This window comes from Podarcis pityusensis, assembly GCF_964106645.2.
Source record: "Podarcis pityusensis genome assembly, chromosome: 6".
NCBI lineage: Eukaryota > Metazoa > Chordata > Lepidosauria > Squamata > Lacertidae > Podarcis > Podarcis pityusensis.
Window position 1 is genome coordinate 54573510 of NC_138030.1, and position 23651 is coordinate 54597160.

General features: G+C 41.4%; 2 protein-coding genes across 4 annotated transcripts in view; one reads left to right on the plus strand and one right to left on the minus strand.

Moving 5' to 3' along the window:
- The window catches only part of LOC308479120 (uncharacterized protein), a gene marked incomplete at its 5' end in the record, with an annotated part of 58094 nt that overhangs the window by 29905 nt on the left and 4538 nt on the right, over positions 1-23651 (plus strand). Inside the window, 3 exons of one of the 3 annotated variants that reach the window (XR_013987457.1) lie at positions 17039-17109; positions 19407-19456; positions 20493-20749. Coding sequence is in view for 1 of the 3 variants with exons in the window: in XM_081009602.1 (XP_080865728.1) it covers positions 19407-19455 (49 nt within the window). Of the gene's footprint in view, positions 1-17038; positions 17110-19406; positions 19457-20492; positions 20750-23651 lie in introns of those variants that run through there. The other 2 variants (XM_081009602.1, XR_013987456.1) reach the window with 2 other exon arrangements.
- Positions 1-23651, minus strand: part of BEND5 (BEN domain containing 5) — a 728817-nt gene that overhangs the window by 2867 nt on the left and 702299 nt on the right. The window contains exon 12 of the mRNA XM_081009445.1: positions 3327-3423. Coding sequence (XP_080865571.1) covers positions 3327-3423 — 97 coding nt within the window. The remainder of the gene's footprint in view (positions 1-3326; positions 3424-23651) is intronic.

The window sequence follows — 23651 nt, forward strand, 5'->3', positions numbered from 1 at the left end:
TGATGTGGGCTTTCAAGTGGATGTCAGTGGACAGTATATGAAAATGCAAAGATAGGAGACAGCAGAGGCTATGGGTGCAATCCAACTGGTGGTCCCAGTAGTGTTGTAACTGGAGAATTTGCTAATGGGGGTGAAGGGAAAGTATCTGACAATTACCTCTCCCCCCTGCAGCCCCAAAGGTTTCTGATAATCTGTTCTGGAGGGGTGGGATAATGCAATGCAAGAGAGCATCTCAGATAGCAACACTTGCTTTGAATAGGGTGGGGGGACAGTGCCATGTGTGTGAGGCAGCTTCCTATAGGCTTGTAGTGTGTGTGTGTGTGTGTGTGTGTGTGTGTGTGTTAGATCACTTGGAACTGCTTTTCTCATCGTGCTGAATGGCACGGGCCTCACTCCTGCAAGAGCAGTGCAATTGCTGTACAAATGTAATCTTAAAAAAATGCAATGTAAATTTAATAAATGTAATAGAGGGATAGAGGGATAACCTTTCAACAGAAGAAATGCTTAGGAACAAAGAATGGTGATGGACCTGAGGATAGCTCCGTTGGTAATGTGAGGGTGCAGTGCATATCTTACAATGAACAGATTTTTTAAAATCCCCGAAATGATACAGCATTGCTCTTGATGGAGAGGCAATCTTGCCCTTCTTTGTTTTTAAAAGCCTGCATGAGAACTTGTGTGATAAATCAAGTCAGCACTCACTCACTGATATAAATTGTAGCTATGGAGATGGGTCACAGGATTGTACCTAATCCTCAGTGATATCACAGATATTGTTAAAAAGGCACTCATGATGGTCTTAGAGGAATGCACAGATGTCTTTCACAGGACCTGGCACTTGTGATTTGGGGAATGGGTTTCAGATCCAGGTTATGGAATCTGAAGGAAGGTTCCCCCAAAGCCCAAATACTTCCCTTGATTTCACACGCTGGTATCACTTCGTATTGACTAACTAGGGGCAAAATGACAAAATTATGACACTCAAGCAATAGACTTTCCCCTTTCTACCTCACACAAATAGCTTCTTAAAAAAAATATGTGTGGCATCTTATGCTGCTGAAATGTAAACCTTAATACTCGAGTCACTTCCTTATCATCAGAAGTAGAAGAATGTGTATTTTATGAAAATACTCTCAGTCTGTGATGACATTTAATTAAATTGGATTTACTAAATGGTTCAGAAAGCCTGTTTTCCAATTAACTGAAGCGTTTCACAGGCAGGCTATTTCTCTACCTGCTGTGGTGTCTTAACAGCGCAGGCATGGCACTCAGGCTCAAAGATTTACCAAGGCCAGGCCCTTCTCGAAGCACTGTGCTAAAATAGAAAGAGGGACATGTTCTGATCTTATCTTGCCAATTCTAGTGTAAGAAATACAGCTGATATAATCACTGAAAGATTTCAGAATTATCTGTTTACAGGCGAAATATGATTTGCTCAGTATTTCTGTAGTCGCTGACTGCATATGGATGGACTATGAGCTGCATGTAATACAAACACATCAAAGATTGTGTAGCCGAGAGAAATGTATTTTGTTCTGTCAAATTCTGCTGCTTCACAATGCATCTGTGATCACTCTGGGCTGCGAGGTGGGGCAAAGTAAAAGGTGCAGAGGTGTCGCAGCCCGAGTGCAGGTTCAGTGAAAGAAACGATAGTGGCATCGTGAAAATGCACAAAACTTGGAGATTCAATAATCCACCCCACATTCTCGCACTCTGGTAGTTTTGTTTCATCAGTCTCAATAATCACCTCATTCCATATGAGTTTGTCTGTGAATCCCTCTCAATGGTAGAGCCCCTTCTGTGTGACCCGCTGTCTTCAGAGGTGTGGTGAGGGTGCACAAGAGACAAGATCTTTTTATATGGTGCCTAGACTGTGGAACAGTGCCCCAAGAATGGTATTCCTGCCCCATCACAGCCCTCTTTTAGGCAGGCAGTCAAGCTTACATCATTCCAGCAAATTTGTAAGCAATTGTGACCTTATGTCACTGTTTCTGTCTGTTGCAGTTTTTTCTTGGAAGATATGCTTTTGTACTGTTTTATAGTTTTATGGCAAGCGAGGCGGCGTGGCTGGTGCAGCAACAAGTTAAGCTGCCGTCCACGCCCCTTCCAAGCCACCTGGTTGGGCGCTTGCCCGTGGGCTTGGTGCGCCAGCCAGGTGAGTGGGTGGCAGGGGGCTAACGCCCCCTGCTTGAGGCGGAGATCGGCTCCCGCCCACAACCCCTCCCCTCTTTGCAGGAGTAGAGTCTTTTTATGGCAAACTTCCTCAGATATCAGCTTACAGAAAAGCAGGGTCTAAATTGTAGCAGCAAAGAAACACTAATTATTTATATTTATATAAATAATGTATGTTTATATTTTGCATTTCTTCCATCATTGAGCTCATGGTGGTGTAGGTGGGGTTTCCAGATCCAGATCTACTTATTTCAAGTGAAATACCTTCATTCTTATTTGTCTACATGCCTTCAGGGGTGGAGAACTTGTGGCACTCCATACGTTGCTAGAGAACATCATCCCTGACCATGTATGAAAAAGGACCAAGCTGGCTGAGTTCCACATGTGGCTCTACTGATTGCCCACCCCTGGCCTACCACTTCCCAATAATGCTTTTAAATCATTAGTGCTTGTGTGAGAGCATAGCCTTCACCCTCTCAGTTATGTCATTTTAATAAACATACTAGGGCTTGCTGATCAGAAGGTCGATGGTTCGAATCCCCGCGATGGGGTGAGCTCCCGTTGCTCGGTCCCTGCTCCTGCCAACCTAGCAGTTCGAAAGCACGTCAAAGTGCAAGTAGATAAATAGGTACCGCTCCGGCAGGAAGGTAAACAGCGTTTCCGTGTGCTGTTCTGGTTCTCCAGAAGCGGCTTAGTCATGCTGGCCACATGACCCGGAAGCTGTACATCGGCTCCCTCGGCCAACAAAGCGAGATGAGTGCCGCAACTCCAGAGTCGTCCGCAACTGGACCTAATGGTCAGGGGTCCCTTTACCTTTTACTGAACTCAAAAAGCTTAGGAAAGTAATTTGTTATTAGGGAGGCAGGTGCATGTATCCCTGGAGGTTTTTAAGGAGCTCTTCCTGAAACTGAGTTTTTAATAATACTAGCAAGATTTTTAAAACAAATTGTGGAAAGCAAGCTCATCAATGATTCCATCACATACACACCACTGTATCACTGCCATTCAGGAACATAGATACCACATTCTGGAGATTTCATGCTAAATCAGGATGGCTTTGCTAGGTACACAACTGACCAAGTTTACTGTAATTACATTAAAAAAGGTAAAGAATTCTTTTTCAAAAAAGCAGCCAGATGCATTTTGAAACCTACCATGTACTTGAGATTGGTGCCAATGGTCTCTCTGTGATGCTGTTTAGCCTGTAGTAATCCAAAAAGGTTCTGGCCACATTCCTTCCTAGTTTCATATCTGTGAGTGTCTAATTAAGGAAAATGCTTAAAAGGGGTTTTTTAAATCCAAACCAGCTGCAAAGGTAAATTACAGAGATACGATGCATAAGCAAATTTGAGTTTAATACTCCAATAGATCTGACCTTAATATTTATTAACAGATTTACAAGTGTCATAACTGGGTATCACTTTTGTTCAAACCAAACAATAATATGTTGCTAAAATTGTAACGTATGCTCCCACTTGAATTACCTCACGTACACTCATGTGACTTGGCTACTCTAAAGAGGACTTCAACTCCTGAAAGGGAATGTTACGTACAGCTTGATTATGTATCACCTTTACATAACCTACTGAACCAAACACCCTGTCCCTTCAGCAAACACCAATGATTGTCCTTGATTTTGTATGCACTTCCATTTTATGCACACATACATTATATTATTAGCTTTTCGTCCATTCTGAAACTTAAATCTATTTGTGTCTTGTACAAATGCAGTTATCAGTAATTACCTGATGCAATTTCCAGTAGTGGGAAATTCCAGAAGTATAACATTTCAGGGTTTCCAGGCATCTTATGTAAAGATGCCAACTTCTAAATGAAGCATTTGTTATTACCCGCCTACTCACATTAGGGATATCAAAACAAATGAATTTAAGATGCAGAGTTCATACTCTGTGGGGGGAAATATCTATGCTCATTATTTTTTCTTCAAATGGAGAAGATGACTAATGTGAAATCATGTAAAGTCTTAGCTCTGTGGCTGAAAGCTGGAAGTATTATACAGAGAAACTAATCCAAGAGGTTTGTAAATGAGCTACAGTCTAATTGTAGAAATGACCCTGAAGCCCATGCAGGATTATTATTCAACTGGGGCAAAGGGAGACAAAGTAGTAGAAATACATTTTTATATATATATTCAGAACCAACTTTTATTAGCACGAATGTGCCGTGTTTCACCTTGAATCAAGCTATTTCTCATAAGGGGGGTAAACCTGAGTCTGGATTGTACCACTTCTGACTGTAGGTGGAGGAATCACATCATGGAAATCTGTAAGAACAAGACTTCACACTTTTGGAAATAACTGAGCTTTCATTTAAAACAAGGACACTAGTCACTTCAAGTAATGTTTGATGTCAGCTCAGAACCAACCACTGTTTGTCATGAGGGACCTAACCCAAGATCTAGGCAGGGGTAGAGAACCTGTGGCCCTCCAGATTTTCCATCATCCTTGAATATGCTTGCTGGGGCTGATGGGAAAGTTTTTAAAAAAGAAAGAAAACATTCATGATATCATTCAGAAGGTATTTATTATTATTATTATTACTCTGCTTCTTAATGTAGCACAAGTCTCAGTGACCAAAACCTTTTCTAAAGTCCTGCAGATACACTGTGCAACACCTGTTTCATTTATTCTTTCTCCGGATTTCAGCTTAATTACATTTGATGTAGGTGCATATGAGATGTCAATTGTTTCATCTATCACTGGCTCCAGGTATTTAGTACTTCATAGATCTCCTGCAGAAAGCTGCATTGGTAGTCTGAAAAAACTTGATCTTGGGATGTTTCTCAGTCACTTTTTGCAGACAATTGCATCTCTCACATGCAAAGGAGATAAAGGCTTTGCACCTTTACTATTGTAATGATTCTCTTATCTCAACTTCAGATGCGCTCCACGTGTCTCTGTCCTCTAATCAGTTGAGCTGGTAACAAATGAAATAAGGGTGCTGAAAAAGGCAGGCTGGTTCTTAAAATCCACTGTACAGGGACTCTTTGTCCACTATAATCGCAGCAATGTCTTCAACTGGTTCCTTTTTCTTTCTTTTGCTTGACTTTTCAGTTTTTCCTCTTACACTATCCTGCATTTGCAATCTATAAAATTATGCCACAGGAGAGAGAGAGGGGGGAAAACCTTACTTGACCCAATGCAGTGCTTACTTCAGTGGAACTAACAATGGCTGCTTCCCTGGATTTCAATTTTCCAGAGGTGTTCCCCAGAACATTGGTTCCTGCTGTCATTACCATCCTCGTGATGGCTATTGGATTAGTATTCCTTCCTCTTTTCTGGCCCAAATGACATGGTGAAAGACCTACTCTTGGAAAAACAGAAGTGGCAGCAGTTTCTCCTCTGCTAGTGGCTACATTTCAATACCTTTGGAAGGAATATAAGAAACCTTAGCCCCCTAGGAAAGGATATCATTTGAAATTAATGGTGGGTGAAATTTCCTGTAACGCTATCAATTACCCATTTTTACCCATCCCAACTGGTCAGATAAAGGCGCGTAAAACCTTGCTCTTTATTTAAATCCAAGTAAAACACCATATTTCTGATTAGTTTCAGTTTCTTATTATGCAGTATCCTTTCCACTTCTATAGTCCTCTTTGCTGTCATATTGAAACACTTTGGGGAGTCATCCATTGCCAGTTTTCACTCAAGAAGATTTGTTGCTCCTGTTTAGTGTCAGTCTGCTCACAACCATTCCCTGTAATCGCAGCTTCAAGAACTGCACACAGAGCCTTCTTCCAGCAATAAAAACCTCAATTTGGAAACCTGTTAGCGCTATGAGTCTTTAGGGGAGATACTAAGCACTGTAGCTTTAATAGCTCACTGATCATTTAATAATGTTGCCACTGCAGAGACCAGTCGCACTATGATCCATCCTTGCGCTTGTTTTACTTCTTAAAATGTGGGGTCATTTTGCTTTCAAGATTGTGGGTTGACTTTCCACCCCCCGTTTTGCAAAGCAGTGGCAATTATTGGAAATAATAAGACTCCTTTCAAAGCCACAATCTCATTTTAATAAGATCTGTTGTGTCATTTCTATGCCACAGTGAGTGAGGCTTCTGCCGCGATAAGGATTTGACAAGGGCAAAGCCAGTTAGCAGCACCGTTCAATATTTGATAAGTCCTTTGGGGGTCTCCATCAAACGGATTGGATCTTAACTTTTATGTCTCTTCTAGAGGACAGCACCTCCATCAGCCTGAAATGCTATTGGCTGGGTTATTAGTTATGGAACTCATCCAAGTCTATCCCCCTAAGAGGATTAAGAACTATGACCTTCTAGACTGGAGGTATCATTTGACAGACCTGTGTGCTTCTTTGTTTTATGCAAGCAGTTAAATTATGAAAAAAGAGGAGGAAGAGGGAGGGAGATGCATACAGAGGAAAAAGCCAACAACAGGATACAGCTCTGCTGAGTATGCCAACTTTGCTAGAAAGTCAGTTTCCATTACAGAAATTGCGGCGTTTATCAAGAAGAGAATTTCCTTTCTTTCATGTAACTATGGCCTAGGAATATATTTTTGTCGGTTTCATTAAGAAATAGGTCCTTAGGTGTGTGGGTACTGATGTTCAAGACTATGGAAGCTTTTCCTGAGTTGAAACTCTGTCATGTACGTCTCTTTCATCACAGTTGCACTAAATGAGCATTGTAAATCATCCTCTCCTCTCACACACCCCATCTAGCAAACCAAACAATTCTCCCCACTATCTGGCTGAATATTTTGTCAGCTTCAAAATGCAATCCCCCCCCCCCTTAATGGTCACCTACACTTGGGAATGCATGCAGAAAATTAGAATATCAAAGAGAATGGTCCAAGCTAGTCAACTTCCTGATGTGCTAGTTTACTATGTACATGGATTTTTAAAAACAGAATAATAGACATGGTAATTAGCAGTTACCATAAGTCTGTTGTAGTGGTTGCAGGTTGGACACTCCATACGAGATTTTGAGCTGAGTTGCATGTTTAAAAGAATCATGAGAATGTATATATAAATACCTCCCAACATACTTGCATGTAGAAAAGCTGCATGTTGTGAATGAGTTTAGCCTTCTCTGTGTAGTGCTAATTTTCTCTTTGCAGATAGTTGTTTGTAGGGATGGGGGACAAAATTGGTTGAGTTCACATTTGAAGGTGAACCTGCCTACCGTAATTTGCTCTGCCTGAAGCAAAAAGTGAACTGGAGGACAGCTATCCTTTGAAATTTGCACTTCTCTGAATTTTGCAATGCAGTTCTCCTGACAATGTGTACAAAAAATGCATCTACTTGAGTAAAGTGTACATCAAAATGCATAGATTTGTGAAGACAGCATCAATGCATTACATTACTGCTAATGAATTTTCACAATGACCCTTTAAATAAAGGAAATTTGCAACTGATATGGACAGAAGCGTCTGGATATAGCTTGTTTGTTTTCAATAGTGGGCTGTATTCAAACATGTGGTCCTGCACCTGTAGTCTGCAGTGGTGCAATCCAAGAAAGACTGTACTTTATTCTTCTCAGCATATACATTAGCAAGCAGAGAAAAGTCAGCAACATCAAGTGCTTTCTCTCTTTCTCTCTTTTTTAGAAAAAAGGTGCCAGTACTCACCATGAAGTTGTTATAGGAAGTGACACACTTTTAACATGGGGGGGGGGGTATGAAGGTGCCAGTACTGTGTACCTTTGAGTAACCCCTCAGAAAAAGCACTGCCAGCATCAATAGCTCTATATCTATGTGAAAGGAGATACAATTCACTGCCCAGTGATTTAATACAGATTCTTTCTAAAAGAATATAAGCTGTTCCCACAACGTATTTTAAAGCGTTATAAATTGTACTTCAAAAATTATGTTCTGCAAGATGATGGCACAGACTGCTTTCCAACTACCTGTCTACAAGCTGAATCAGAAATGGATCCCTTTACAGCACATTCCTATACATACTGTACCTGTTTAGAAGACCGTCTCATTGAATTTAATAGGATTTACCCTCAGATCAGCATGTCCACTAATCTGTTATGGGGTTTTCTCCAATGCTCCAGAACAGATCTAGAGAGCATGCAGGTTACATGCAGCGGGGGAGGGGAGCCCTAATGCGCATGTGGAAATCCTTGCACTGACAGGATGAGGGACTTGGATATTACCTTAAGCAGAACTCATATTGCACATGTCAGTTTGGGTGCAGCTTAATGCAACCACACTCTGAACACAGAAGAAACAAATACGAACAATCCATGCAAACCAAGGGCAATGTTCAAATGCCTTGCCTGGTACAATGCATCACAAAGAAACGAGAAGAATTGCCATAGTAAACGCTACTTGGCACACCAAATTGAAATGGATCAGATTTACTGGAAAAGAGCAAGGAAATCTGATGTCCGAGGACCTGGGCTGAATTAAGTAGAAAGGTTTTCAGTCTTCTTGTTGGATGTTGGATATTGCTGTCATGCAATCACAACAAGGGAAGGGCTCCCATAACTTATCCCGTTTGACCCCCTGCCAAATCAGGATTCCCAGTCTTATATTGTACAATACCTGATTAACAGCCATCCATTCTCTTCTTAGAGACCTTTTGGGAAGGCTGTTCTGCAACTTCCCTGGGGTATTTGCTCTACAGCCCACCTGTTCTTATGTCTAAAGCATTTTCTTCACCCCTAACGTTAAGAGCAGATGAAGTGGCATGGAAGCCAATTTGCTTGCACAGAACCAGCAGGCTCTATCATGATAGAGCTCCCCTGGGGGAAAGGTTGACAGCCTCTGATGCTGTACCTTTAAAAAAAGACTTGCAGTCCCTAAGTAATAGTCATGCTCCAGCGTGTTTAGTATTTTGGCTGAGCTCAGTGCAAACCACAGTGATTTAAAGCTTGGAGATCAAGTAGGATACAGCAGATTCAGAATTATTTATTTCTTTACTGCAGAAAGCCTCACTACGGATTATTTACTGCATGTGGGGCTATTTAGGATGGGGGGGGTTGTAGATTGATTGAAATTTTTCAATTAAAACAAGCAGTCTTTTAAAAAGATTTAAGGTTTTATCAGTGAGAAGAAAATAACTCAAAGAGGCAGAAGCTCTGGTAATTCTCTGGCTGCAAATAAGGGCCAAAGGGAAGGGGGACTAAGGAAACTTTATTTTTCAAGGGAAGGTCAAAATTAAAATGGGGGAGAACCTACCAGCATTACTGTTCTCTCCTTCACAACATTCATGTTATCTCTCCTCCTCAGTTATCTCTGATGTCTGCTAATATGTATTGGGAGCAAGGAATTGTTCTGGGGATTAATTACAATCAGAGAGCTGTTTCAGTCCACAGCACCATACGTTGCATCTGAATGAGATCTAGTGATATTATTCATATAGCATCAATGTATGTGATGAGGGGGATGAAAACAAGGTTTGCAGAGGTCAGGATTTTTCAGCCTAATTTAAGGTGCTGCATCTTTTATCTGAGGGAGTTCAGCATTTTTTAGGAACATTAGTTGCATTCAGGCCTCTCAGTAATAGTGCCAGTTCAGATTTTTTTAAAACAACAACAACTGATATTGCATCTCAATCGCTTCCATAAATGTAGTGCTTCTGTATGCAATGGAAAGCTGGAATTCAGCTGAAAGTTCTACTCAACACAGTTCCAATGAATTAAGAAGCAAATGGGAACTTGGCAAAACCTATTTTATAGTCCCGAACAAAATTATTAGGTGCTTATCAGGACTGCAGTAGGTTAAAACATTACTCTAGACACCTTTAAAGGTGAAGAGGGGAATAGACAGCGGTATTCATGAGATTCAAACTAGAATGGGCAAAGGGCAAATGGAGAAATTACATGGGGTGATCTGCAAGGTTAGTCAGAGTAGTGTTACTGGGGAAAGAGGAGACAAGCAAAATGAGGAAGAGGCAATAATGGAAAAGTCAGAGGATTAAACAAAGGGGGTTTAGTCCTCTGAGGGTCTGAGGGCCACATTTTTGTGTGGGCAAGTTTATGGGACCTGAATGCCAACGGTGGGTGTAGCCAAAGGCAAAAGTAGAGGCCTGAAGGGGCACATTTGGCCTCTGGGACTGAAGCTTCCCGGCCATGAAAACTACCCTGCACATCCCTGGGAAACCCCCCCCACCCAGGTTTTTACTTTGTTCACCCCTGGAAAAATTCCTGAAGATACCCATGCACCTCATAGATCATACAGGTATTGGTATATAAGACTGCAGCATGATTTAGTTTTGATTAAGATCCATCTGCAAATGTTAAAGCACTGTAACCATCTCTACCAATGGGTTCTGTGTGTTGTTTTTGACCTCAGGTGTGTTGGTCCCCCCCCCCATGCATTGCGTTGCTAAGAAGAGAGAAAGAACCTGCTGAGGGATGCTTGCCTCGTGAGTTATCGTAGATTAGAATTTCATAGGATAAAATCCTGGTACAACAGCCCTGTTTTTTCTAAAAGGCTTTTATGTAAGTAATCCATAATTTATTATAAAAATGGGGTATTAGAAGGGGCTGGAGGAAAATAATTGACTGGAGGAGAAGACGTAACACTGTCAGCTCCAATCCCTCAAGGCCCATAGATTTCCCCAGCCTCAGCTTCCATTCCCTGCTTAGATCCTGGGCACCTGCCAAGTAAGCAATCTGAAGAGCTACATATTGACCAAGCACAATTGTAGTTCTGTTTGTGCCCATTAACAAGGAAAGATGGAGCATGGGGTTGAGAGGCAGACTATAACGAGAGAGAGAGAGAGAGAGAGAGAGAGAGAGAGAGAGAGAGAGAGAATATATACCCCCACACCACTTTTCATTTATAGGAAAATACCAAAATGGTTTCCAGTGTATTAAAACTATACAAAATCCTATTAAAATCAATGAGTTAAATAAAATAGTATCAAGCAACAAAAATAAACAGCACAGTAATCCGGTGTGAGGTATCAGTACTAACTGTCAGCAAATGCAGGCTAAAGTACATTGCAGATCAGCTACGTTCAGTTTGGTAGATCGCAAGTTGTGCAAGCCTACCGTCATGCCCTCACTCAGAATAAGCTAAACAGACCGATGCTCTGATTCAGCCCCTCCCCTTATATTCCCACACCTGTCATAACGTGATAGACTCCCTAAGCAGTTGTTAAATCCTGTCTCCCCCACCCCAAATAGTTATAATTTCCTGGCCAGTAATATTTTTATAGTTCATTCTCTCCAGGAATCCTCTTGCTCCTCTCAAATTGTGTCAAGTCTCCCAAGGAATTCCTGGGCCACCATCTGCCTTAAGGAAGATGTGACTATGGACAGAGTTCAGATACAGTCAAGAGCAAATGATCAAAACAGTGTTGTCATATCCACCGGCAAGGATATTTTGAGGTCTAGGCCTAGACTGGATGAGTGAAGAAGGAAAGGAGTGCTGGAGCAAATAAAAGGGCCAGAAAACATTGCCAAAATAGTCTGTTTCCTATACCCTACTACTGGAAATCATGTCTGGACAAAAACAATTCTGAAGATGCATGGCAGGAAAGTGATTTTATGCATAATTTGCAATGGTAGATGGAAAAAACAAAACAAAACACCAGCACCGCTTGCTCTGTTTTGGGGGGTAAGCTTACAATCCCAGCCCAAGATGTATAAACAAGATAGCCACTGAATCCCACAGATGAGAATTTAGTGCAAGTCCTTAATTAAAGAAGAACTAGAAGAAGAGTGCATGTCAGTTGAACACACTCAGGAGAATGCAGGAGCTTGGTGAAATTGAACAGGGGGAAAGCAAAAAATAGAAAGTAAATGGAAATTGTTCAAAGGTAATTGAATGTATGTCTGAGCATTTATGTGTGCTAGCTAGCAATAAATACACTTTGCGGCAAAGCAAGCCAGTATGGGCAAATAAAGAAAGTGCAGAAAGCAATCAAGGGGAAGGAAGAAGCATAAGCAAGCTGAACTAAAGTACTGTTTTGAGCTGGAATGGGAGAGGAATAAAAGCCAGAGTGAGAGAGTCAGTTTGCCATCCTGCAGCTGATGCAGAATTATAGACATGGCAAGTAGGACAAAGCCCACACAATTGTCTTAAAAATATAAATATACTGCCCACCACCTGTACAGATACCAGAGTGAGGTACAATGCATAAAATAAATAAACCATATGATATGATAGATGCGGTAGAAAGTCTAGCAAGATATCAGGCAGACATTCCAGGTCACTAAGTTGCTCAGTGTCAGGAAACAGGGAGCTTTTGCTGGGCCACGACTATAGGGAGATTTAATGGGAATTCTGGGTTGACTTTTCTAAGGTGTGTGTGTGTATGGGGGAGGGGTGCTGCTGCTGACAGGTGAGCATCTTTCATTGCTCTGTGTACAGGGAGTTAATACAGAGAGTATAATCCCTGCAGGACAAACAGCACCATTTAGAACAGCCTTTTTCAACCATGGGTCCCCAGCTATTGTTGGAATACAACTCCCATCATCCTTAGCTAGTAGGACCAGTGTTCCAGGGTGATGGGAGTTGCAGTCCAACAACATATAGGGAACCAAGGTTGAAAGAGGCTAAGTGTTTCTGGGACTCTGAACTCCTGCTGGGGAATGAAAATCCATTGCTTTGTCTCCAGTCCACTTTCCCAGCTTGATCCTCTGAAATGTTTGGTTCAGAAGCATGAAGAAGGTGGAAACTTATCTAGATAAATTTATGTTTGGCTCCCTTCAACAGGTGCATAAGAAATGGAGCTTAGTTTGCCATAGGTCCAAGTTAAACTCTGTCTTAAGAAGGGGGACTGGCTTCCACTGGTCACAATTTCCCATTAACGTGATGAATAGTCACATGATTAATAGTTCTCCTTTGGGAATCACATACACTGAAATCCAAGACTCTACTCAGGCCGGAAGGGAAGTGTTGAGATATCCTAGCAGCTGGATTCATTTTCTCAATTTTCTATTGGCAAAATCAGGAACTGCAAGTTTCTAAAATTTTTTGGGAGGAATTATTAGAGCCTTCTGCTGCCACCTGCTGGACCAGGATCGATTGCAGCGCTCCAAATGTTTCCATTTTCCAGTGCTCTTGATTCCCACCTACCCCCATTCTACACTCAATTTTTGCATGTTGGCAGAGCAAGCAAGGGACTCCAACTCCATGAGACGGGCCAAAGGAAACAGACTTTGAACTGTGCATTTAGACCTTGGGAGGAAATGGGAAGTTTTGAAGTTCAGAATATCTATGTATCTACAGTCTTCTGGCTGCTAATACTGCTGGGTTTTTTAAGAACCTTTTAAAAATATGGTTGTTTGGCCATCTCTCAGGTGTGTGTGAGAGGTTGCAGAAGCAGCTATCCAGACATCCAGATTGGGGTTCCAGGTGTGTGTGGTTGTTGTTTCTTGGGGGGGGGGGGGGTTCTTCAAGCTAGAACCAAATATAAAAGAAGAAAATCTCTAAACGCTGAACCTGTCCCTGGTCTCTGACCCATGGGTTTTATTTACGGGGGTTTGCCCAGAATCTTATTTAAATTGCTGAGATAAATCTGTGTAGCCATTGCTCAAATCCTGAACTGGTGAATTAGCATTTCAGACATTTTATAATATGTATTAAAAGTAACAATGGAGGGTGTGTCAGGTAATAGTAGTAGAAGTAGTAGTAGTAGTAGTAGTAGTAGTAGAATGAATGATGTGTGATGTTGAACAAAGCCATTATGATAAGTTTACATCTGCACAGCAAAGCAACACATATGGAAGGAATATGTACAGAAATTCTTCTAGATCTGAAATGCCCCCCCCCCCTTTCTTAGGTAATGCCTACTTTTGGGGCCAAATTGCTACTGATGTGTAGTGGCTGTTCTCATGATCAACATCGGCCACATTTCACCACTGCGTGATTAACTTCCAGTCACATGGCTACCATAGTCAATGCTGCTAGACAGCTCAATGATTTTAGCAAGGAACAAAGTCTTTTCACCTTTCTTGCACCTTCAACAACTCACTTAAAAGGCTGGCAGTGAATTTGACCTGCAAGGATAACCCCTATGGGACCCAGATATCACTTATCGAGTCTAAAGATTGTGCCCTAGTCTAGGCTGATGTGAAGTGCTGCACCCTTGGCTTGAGTTCTTTCCCCTTCCTCGCTTCAACCCCAGCACAAAAAAACCTGTCACCTTGGCTAGGAAACATACTACCTCAATCACAATCACACTTCAATCACCAGACTGTCTCTTTCGCAGCTCCTGTCCTTGGTTCTGAGTATTTACAGCCCATCTGTCAGTCTCAAACACACTTCTCATTCAAGAGGGGAATTAATCTCTCTCCTCCTCCACCTCCACCACACATTTGCCATTTGCCATGAACTGCTTCCCTTTATCTCATCAAACATTTTCTTTGACTTGGAAAATGCTTTGCACCCACCGTATCTGGGCAGGTAATTGACTGCACTGTTACTTAGTTGCCCCCATATGGCTTCCCCAGCTAACAGACATATCCACTGCAATTTTTAAAGTAGGTACAGAATTCAGATGCCACATGAGTGCCGTCTCTATGTCTGCACATTAAATAAGAGCCAAATTCTTGTAGAACATGTCAACAATGTGTCATTAATGTAGAGTACCCCATTCCAGATTCCCTAGCATTTTTGCTTGAGAAAGAAGGGTGTGTGTGACAAGGGTGGCAGTGACAAAGATATACTGCTGCAGAACTGACCTTCTCATTACTTTAATATCAACCCAGTGCGGGATTTAAGGTGGTGTGAGCTGTTCTGCCATACAGGGAGCTGAGCCATGGGGGCACACAATTGAGATGATCCATAATGGTGAAGATTTTGGGGTGCCAAATGTTGGCCTTGCAAAGGGTGCCATATTTTGAAACATACTCCAATTCTATAATTGCCATTGACAGTTCTTTTCAGATAGCTGCGAATAAAATGATAGAGGTGTTGTATGTGTTTTCCCAATACAACCCCATTGTCATTCTCAGATTTTTGCAGTACTTTTTTGTTGTTGTTGTTTTTAAAAAACCTTCATAAGCCAGTTGACTGTATGCTCCATAGGAAATAGCACCTGTATTAAACCACCTTCAACACTCTTATCTAAAAAAGCTTGCCTCCTAAATGCTTATACCGCAACAGACATATGCACTTATAAGATAGACAGAGTGATCTTTATTACATTCCTCTAATTGTGCTACATGTTTTATTTAACTGTAATAAGTAAAGCCCAACGTGGAAATGATAAAAAAACCAAAGGATGTTAAACTGTGCACGCAGGCTTGCTGTCATTTACTGGTGTTTATATTAAACACTGCCTCTTCCTGTCTTGTTCTTCTGCCAACATTAATGCCTGGCTAATGATGCAGATTGCAACTCCTGTGACAGAAGATAATTGTGCAGGCATGGTTCCTTCACACTTGAATTTACAGTGTCTGTTAGCATGGTAAAAGAAAGAGCAGAAGGGACTGCAAACAAACTTGGCTTCAAGTGAACTAAAAAAAAATCTGCCTAACATTCACCCACATATGTGGTTTCATATGCAGTTGCTAATGTGTGCAGTGTTCATCCACTAGCCCTCCTAGGCTAGATCAGTTTAAAACAGGTGAGAAGGCACTCATTCTTCACGTGGTGGCTGTACAGGAAGTCAGTCTGGTTCTTTCCAGCTATTGTTGGACATCAGCCCCAGGCAGCATGGTCAGTGGTCAAGGATGCTGGGGCTGAAGGCAAACAATATCAGAGGGCACTGCATTGGCTACACGTGGATGAATACTGGGTTAGAAGATTTGGATTTAGGAGCCCTATGGTCAAAACCCCACTTGGACCATGAAGATCACTGGGTTGCTTTGAGCCAAACACTGTTTTTTAGCCTGGGGTTGTTGTAATGAAGACAAAGTGAGATAACTCCTTCCATGTACAATGTTCTGAACTCCTTGGACAAAGGATGGGTTATAATTGCAAGGGGCATATTTTATATTAGAAGTATATCCAAATTGTGAAAGTGTCTCTTGATTACCTAGATGGAGGATGCAAAGATATGTGTGTATGTGTGTGTAGAAACCTCTGGTTTTTATATGGCTGATTTTTTCCACATCTGCTTATTCACCCACTTTTGCCTCTGACTACACTCACTGGCTGCATCTAGCTGTGCTTGTCACTGGTGTGTAGCCAAGAGAAAACGTGGCCTTTGGGATGAAAACGTTTCCCTCCCTGCCCTATTTTGATTTTATTTCATAAAATTTATACAGTGTAAATAAAACCCCTCAAAGCAGTTTACAAAAAAGATAAAACAATAAAATTTCCATTATAAAAATTAACAACAATTTAAAACTTTCAAGAAGTTGAAATAACAATAAACTAAAAACTGATTAAAACTCACATCAACTTTCTAAACATCTGGGTAGGATTGTCTAAATAAGAAGTTTTTAACTGGCACGGAAGAGAGCACAGTGAAGGTGCTTGCCTGGTGTCAATAGGCAGGGCTTTCCAAAGTGTAGGTGCTGCCACACTAAAAGATCAAGTTCTTGCAATGGGTATTATGGAACACCTGTAACAGTGCCATTTCCACCAGAAGTAGTTGTGTGGGCATGTATGGGGTAAGGCAGACTCGTAGGTAAGCAGATCAAATGTTACACAAACACAATAGCTGTTCTTTGAGAATATGGTTGTGTGTAGAAGAGTTTTTGCGTTGCAGTTCAGCCATTATATGAACAATGTGGAATTATTAATTGAGGACAGCGGAGCTGGGTGTTTAGTAATGCATCATCTAATGGACAGTATATGTGCCTGTTCTGTAGCAAGCATCCTTCTTTTATGCTTTCAAAAAAATAAAAATGTAGCAGTAGCCCGAGGGAAAGAGGGGAGGGAAGAGAAACAATTTACCTTAATGACATGGTTTGCTTAAGAATTAAGTGTTGATGAAAGTTGAAAGCTAAAGCTTACTTTTTAATTCACAGACCAGCTGCAACACAGCATGAGGAGAGAGTGGGGGGTTGGCCGTTTCATTTGCTAAAACACCTTTCTCCTGGTACGATGATGACTATACTCTTCAGTAATTCAATTTAATTGAAATGCCACGCTTGTTAAATTCTAAGTCCTATATTGATCAACATATGTCAACTGTGGAAAATTGCACTAAATTGTGTTACATTTCCTGGGATGAGTCAACTGTCCACTGGTGTCTGAAGCAAGCTTAGGCTACCGAGGTAAGATTGGACCAGGACTGATATTGCATCTAGAATTGGATTTTCTTATCAAGTCCTTTCTTTTCTTTTTAAAGAACAAATGAAAGAAAAGAGACATACCCAGAAAAACTGCAGGATCTCATAAGCGTCGGTAATCGGGCTATGCCAGCCCAGCACTCTTTAAGAGCAAATATCGCAGCAGCTAAACTTAGTGGCAGTGGTGGCAATGGGAAGATTAATATCAGACTGTACTTAAGCAGCAGAGTAGTTGTAGCTATTTGGACCTGAGGTCTAAGTAGGGCCAGTTCACATGTGATTCATTTCCTACAAGAACATAAGAGCTCTGCTGCATCACACACAACACCAACCAGTCCAGCATCCTGCTCCCACAGTGGCTAACCAGATATCTGTGTGATAGCACTCCCTCCTCATGATCCCAAGAAACTGGAATCCAGAGGCATTCTGCCCCTGATAGCGTAGATAATAGGTAGCCATTAGTAGCCAATGACAGCCTTAGCTTTGAATTTATCTAAGCCCATTTTAAAGCCATCCAAGTTAGTGGCTATCACTACTACATCTTCTTGTAGCTGATTCCATGGCTAAGCTATCCTTTAGAATTCACAGAGTCAGTTGCCTGATCCACTGGGCAGCAGTAATGAAACAGAAACCCCAAACCACTTTCATTTTTTAAAGCCGAAACATGGCAGGGAGGCTTTGGGCATCCAGATGTTGCTGGATTACAACTCACAGCATTCTTAAGAATAGGCCAAGGTGGCTGGAGTGGATAGAAGGACTCCAACAACATCTGGAGAGTGTGAGGTTCCTCCCCCTGCCTTGGTTTAAATATGGCAGCAAGCCACACACCAGATTGTGTTCAGATCACTTCTCAACTTGGACAGACTAACCACATGGAGTTAAAGAGATCAGCATCTGGCAGTTTCTCCTTTTCAAGTGAGGATTCTCAGTAGCAACTGATTACACTGCACTTTCAGTGTGTTGCTTCACCTGTTAAGTGCCTCTTGCGTAACACTTTGAATGATAGGTGCTTTTACTTTCAAAAGCATTCAGAAGCCATATTCAAGCACACACATGCACACATGCACATGGCTTAATTGACGCTGTTTTCACAAGTCCTTCAAGTCACCTGCAATATCAAGTCATTTAAGTGATATTTTCACAACCTATTTACTGAGGTACCTGCCAATCAATCCGCCCACACGGTAAAACAGAAAGTGTTTGGAGGATGGGAAGAGCTTGGAAAATGGCAGAGAAACTGTCACTTTCCTCCAATGGCAGTCATCATGGTAGCTTTGCTGGATTACATTGCTTGACACTTCGCTGGAAATAAAATTTACAGGCTAAAGCCTCCACAATCTTGACAGCAAAAAAGCCCTGCTCTGCAAATCAATAAAATTCCACAGAGAAGAGTGTGCCACACATGTGCACAAACACATAGTGAAATTCTATATAGATCTACTCGGATATAAGCCCATTGAATTTATGGTCCCCCAGGTAAGCAGGTTTAGGGCTGCAGCCAAAATAGATGCATTTTGCAAACCCCCACCACTTTACTGCTTCTTTTCCTTTTAAATGTATAAAAGGAAAGGCAACTGAACAGGACAAAAAGCTGTAGCCCTTTGACTGTCATTATATATAAGTAACATATAGTGCATCAGAATAATCTGTAATTTCAGACCTACTTTTATTTCACTATTTGTTTTATGCCATTGTTTTCCTCTGTTTCTATCCCAGCAAACAATGAGTGCTTGAGGGCATGGCCAAGGGCTTGGGGCTTTGTCTGGTTACCTAGTCTGTAGCAAGCAGCACAGGAAAAGGTTCGTTCAAGAATGCTGAAATGTCGCTCAGTGTCCTTACTGCTTCTCTTTGCACAAGAGAGTTCAAGAGACAAGATATTTTGCAGTGTCCTCCATGGAGGCAGACTTGTGGACACTAGTGTCATCAGTGAAGAATAGGAGCTGCACATTTTCCCATGTATCTCTGATTCTCCAAGGGCACAAGGACTCCAAGCTAATGAATGGTAGAAACAGGCAGTGGGTGGCATGGATAGAATCAGGGTGAAATCCAGTGAGCAGCAGTGGCTCATTGTGGCTCCCTTTTTCTTTTTGCTCTGATTTTGCAGCATTCACCATCCTCAGGAAAGAAAGATGAATCCAGACAGCAAATGTTAAGGTGGGTGAAATAGAAATGAACGGCTTCTTCTCATTCTGGACCAGCCCTAGTTTGATGTGTAACTATTGATGAGCACTCTTTTGAGTATGGCTTTTCAACCAATTGTGAATCCACTTAAGAGTATTGCCGTCTAGCCCACATTTAACTCGTTTGCTAACCAAAAAACATGGACAACTTTGTCAAATGCTTTGCTGAAATCAAGATAAATTACTTGTACGGCATTCCCACAACCCATTAAGCTAGTCACCAAAGTAAAAGAGGGAGAGATAAAATTAGCCCGGCAGGATTTATTCTTGACAAAGTCATGCTGGCTCATACTAATCATTGCATTTTAAACAAAATGCAAATGAACTCTTTTTATAATCTGTTATAGTGTCTCCCCTTGTATCAAATATAAACTTGACCTGCAGTTTCCCAGAACTTCCTTTTCCCTGTCTCCTTTCCACCTCACCCACGGGCAAATTCAGAGTGGAGAAAGGCAAGAGGAGCAATAAAAGGTGGAGCTGGAATATAGGAGGTCCACAAGATATGGAGTAGTTGCCTATTTAAGTGACCCCACATGTTGATATTTGTGAAGTGTGCGCAGCACAGGGCAAAACAACAGCAAGCACATTCCCTAGCAACTGTTTACAAAAGCAGATAGCTACCTACCATTTATCTCGCAGAGCTGGACACCACCTATAAGCTGGAATGCTAAAGGTCATGTGTCCGTGAGCACCACTTCCTCCTGCTTGCTTTAGTGTGATAAAACCGAGACCCTGCCCTGTTCTGATGAGTTGGCGCATCATGACTTCAGAACCATTATCTCAATTCTGAGTCACCTGCTGTGTGGCTATTGCAGGAACTTTGGCAGCTAAATGGTTTAAAGCACGTATCCTTTCATCTGCCAGACCCCCCTACAATACAAATGATGTTGGCATGGCTGCATTTTGTCTACAGCAATTCAATAATTTGGAGACAACAATGTCTCACAGATCTCTGCTGGAAAGCATATTCAAACATGTACCATTGACTCCTGTGTTGATTACTCACACAGGGGGCTTAAAAAAGAATGCAGTCATCAGCAAACACAACAGTGCACACGGAAAACAGGAAGATGGAAGCATTCAAAAGTACTAAAGAAAACTCTCCCCGTGCTCTTGCCAAACTCCTAATAATTTTGGCTTTCCAAAAAATAAAAAATAAAGTTGGATTATTCTGCTCTTCATGTATCAAAACAACCAATTAACACAGCTAATTAACGTCATGAACAGCAGTCAAAAGAATGGTAATTTAAATTCAGGATTTCAAAGCTTTGCTGATCGTGGGCCAATGCAGCTAAGCACAGGGAGGCTGAAAGTGTTTGCTTATTGCAATACAATTTTATAGTGTACCATCAATTAGCAGCATCACAGGGAATGCTCACTCGCATGATTCATTTGTCTAATCAGAACAAAAAAAGGGACGAAAAAGAGAGGGGGAGAAATAACACTCCTTAATGTATGCAGTATCAATTTTTCCAAATAATTTATACCGTAGCTGGAAATGATTGTGAAGAACAAATTGTCCTTCTTTAAAGTGTACTGGCATACAGAGTTTGTTTTTCTTCTCTCTAGGGTGTTCAGAATATGAAATATGGCACAACAGGGTCAAAGAATCATAGGACATTTTTGAAATCATTCCTTAAGAAGTTTGCAGCACAGCCCCAGACATGTCTGCTCAGATGTAAATCCCACTGAGTTCAATGGAACTTACTCCCAAGTAGGTGTGTACAGGATTGCAAATTACTAGCAAAAAAAGACTGTCAGAGGATATCATGTTTTGCCCCTAGCATCTTGGTATCTTTTGGACACAAAATGCCTGAAGTCAACATGGCAAAGAATATCCAGGAAAGGATATCGTATCCAGGAAAGGATATCGTAAATTCTCTCTTGCCATTGCTTTCAACACTGCACACATCCTCATCATCCAGACACTCTGCCTCTTGCTTCTTCCATGCGCACAGTGCACTGGTGCTGCCATCTTGCTTATAAACAACCATTTCTTGTGTTTTCTGTCACATCTGCCCACTCTTTAGATTTTGAAGATTCTACCAGCAACCCATCCCTGTCCTTAACACTTGAGAAGTTTACTCCTCTCTTCCAGTAAACTATTCTCCTAGATCATCTTTTCCTTCCTTCCTTCCTTCCTTCCTTCCTTCCTTCCTTCCTTCCTTCTTTCTTTTTTTGAAGTGGACTTTGCTGAGTTTCTAAAATTTCTTTCTAAGTTTGAGGTTGGAGAACTTTTACCGGTTTATTATACAGTCGTACCTTGGACCTCAAACGCCTTGGCTCCCAAACAAATTGGCTCCCAAACTATCGAAACCCGGAAGTGAGTGTTCTAGTTTTTGAACAATTTTCAGAAGCCAAACATCCAGCGTGGCTTCCGATTGGCTGCAGGAGCTTCCTGCAGCCAATCAGAAGCTGTGCTTTGGATTCCGAACGTTTTGGAAGTCAAACGGACTTCCAGAACAGATTCCGTTTGGCTTCCAAGGTACAACTGCACTCTGCTTAACCAAACTGTAGCCTGGTTGCCAGTGGCAGCCAGTCTGGTGGGGGCAGAGCTACAGAATCACTTTGCCAATGCTGGCACTGTTATAGCTTATCAAGATGGAAATGGGGCTGCATGGAAACTTCCACCACGGCCCTTTGCCATTACTGCCAGTGGGCCCCCACAACCTTGTCACCACGACTGCCCTGCTCTTCTCCAATCCCATCCAAGTAAACTGTAGAGACATGGCTCTCTTCCACCATACTGGTTGCTCAACTGAATGCATTGTCTCCTTGATACTGGTGTCCCTGCTTCCCTCCCTCCAATTTTAGATAATAAGCTCCTCAGTCAGGAAACTGGTTTTTCATTCACTAGGTTGTAAAGTGCAAAGTACATGGATGATACTATATTATTAACAGACAGCAACAGCAACAATAATCATGGTTCTATTTCTATTATACAGAGAAACAGTGGTGAAAAAAGTTAACATGCAGCTCAGAGTGGTTTTCTGTAAATCCTTGGGACTATTACCACTTTTTAAGGCATAAAGCTCTAATGAAGATCTATAGACTCAATCTCCCGAAGTCACGGTTTGAATCCCTGCCTCCTTTTTATTAAGCTCTGGCCGCTCTTGCCCACTCAATCATCCTTAGCATAAAGGAGTGCATTAGCTGCTTCTTTCATCTTATATAGAAAGAGATTTTCATATCATGTTGCAGATTTTTGATAAAATGCCTAAATAATGGGCATTTATTAAAAGTCATGTGCTTTATGTGGATGTGCTATCAATTCTGGTAGTGAAAGACAGAGGCAGATGTAAAGGTCAGATCGTAATCAACAAGATGAAGCTGAAGGCCCAACAATCATCCTATTTATTATGTATCTGATGTAGCTCATCTCCCACCTCCCAGAACATGAGATTCAACACAATGTACTTGTTTAGCCAACTTAGGGACTCAAAGCCACATCTTACAGCATGAAGACTGCTGTGTTTTGCCCTGTTTATCCTTTAGTTCTAAAAGTATTTCTGTGCAAAATCTGCCAGTCAGACAAGTCAGGAGGATGCTGTCTGAGTCATCCATAGTTACTTACTTATTGTTCACTTACTTAGAGTCATTAACAATAGAAAATAGTGCTGTTCTGTTCTAGTGGTTTCAGCTAGCACTGTAAAGAACATCTTTGGGTAGATCAAACCATAGGTTTTGGCTCCAACTATGTTTTATTCTGGAGAGCTTATCTCTGTGAGAATGAAGATAAATTGCAATCTCTTAAGTTTTAGTTTCACATCAGGCATTGCAGCCTTCACCTAAGTTCCACAAAGTCTACCTTGTGTGAATTTACACCAATGACTAAACTTAATCTGAACTTCATTTGTGTGCATTTTAATTGTGACTTAATGGATATGCAAAATGCTATACATTACAATTAATAAGCCCAGCTAGCAGGGGGGAAAGGAAGTCTCATAATGCACCTTGTAGAGTCAGGCCATTATCAATCACCATTTTAATGAAGCATAATTACATCTGTTTATGGTTCCCACCAGGTAAGGCAATAATGGTAGGTGCAACCAAATAAACAGAGAAAACGAGTTGCTTCTTAGAGCTAATATTAATTGAACAACAGTAACTGGGCAGGCCAAAGCTGCCCCCCTACAAAGCCATAAAGCCACTGGTTAAAATCCAAAAGA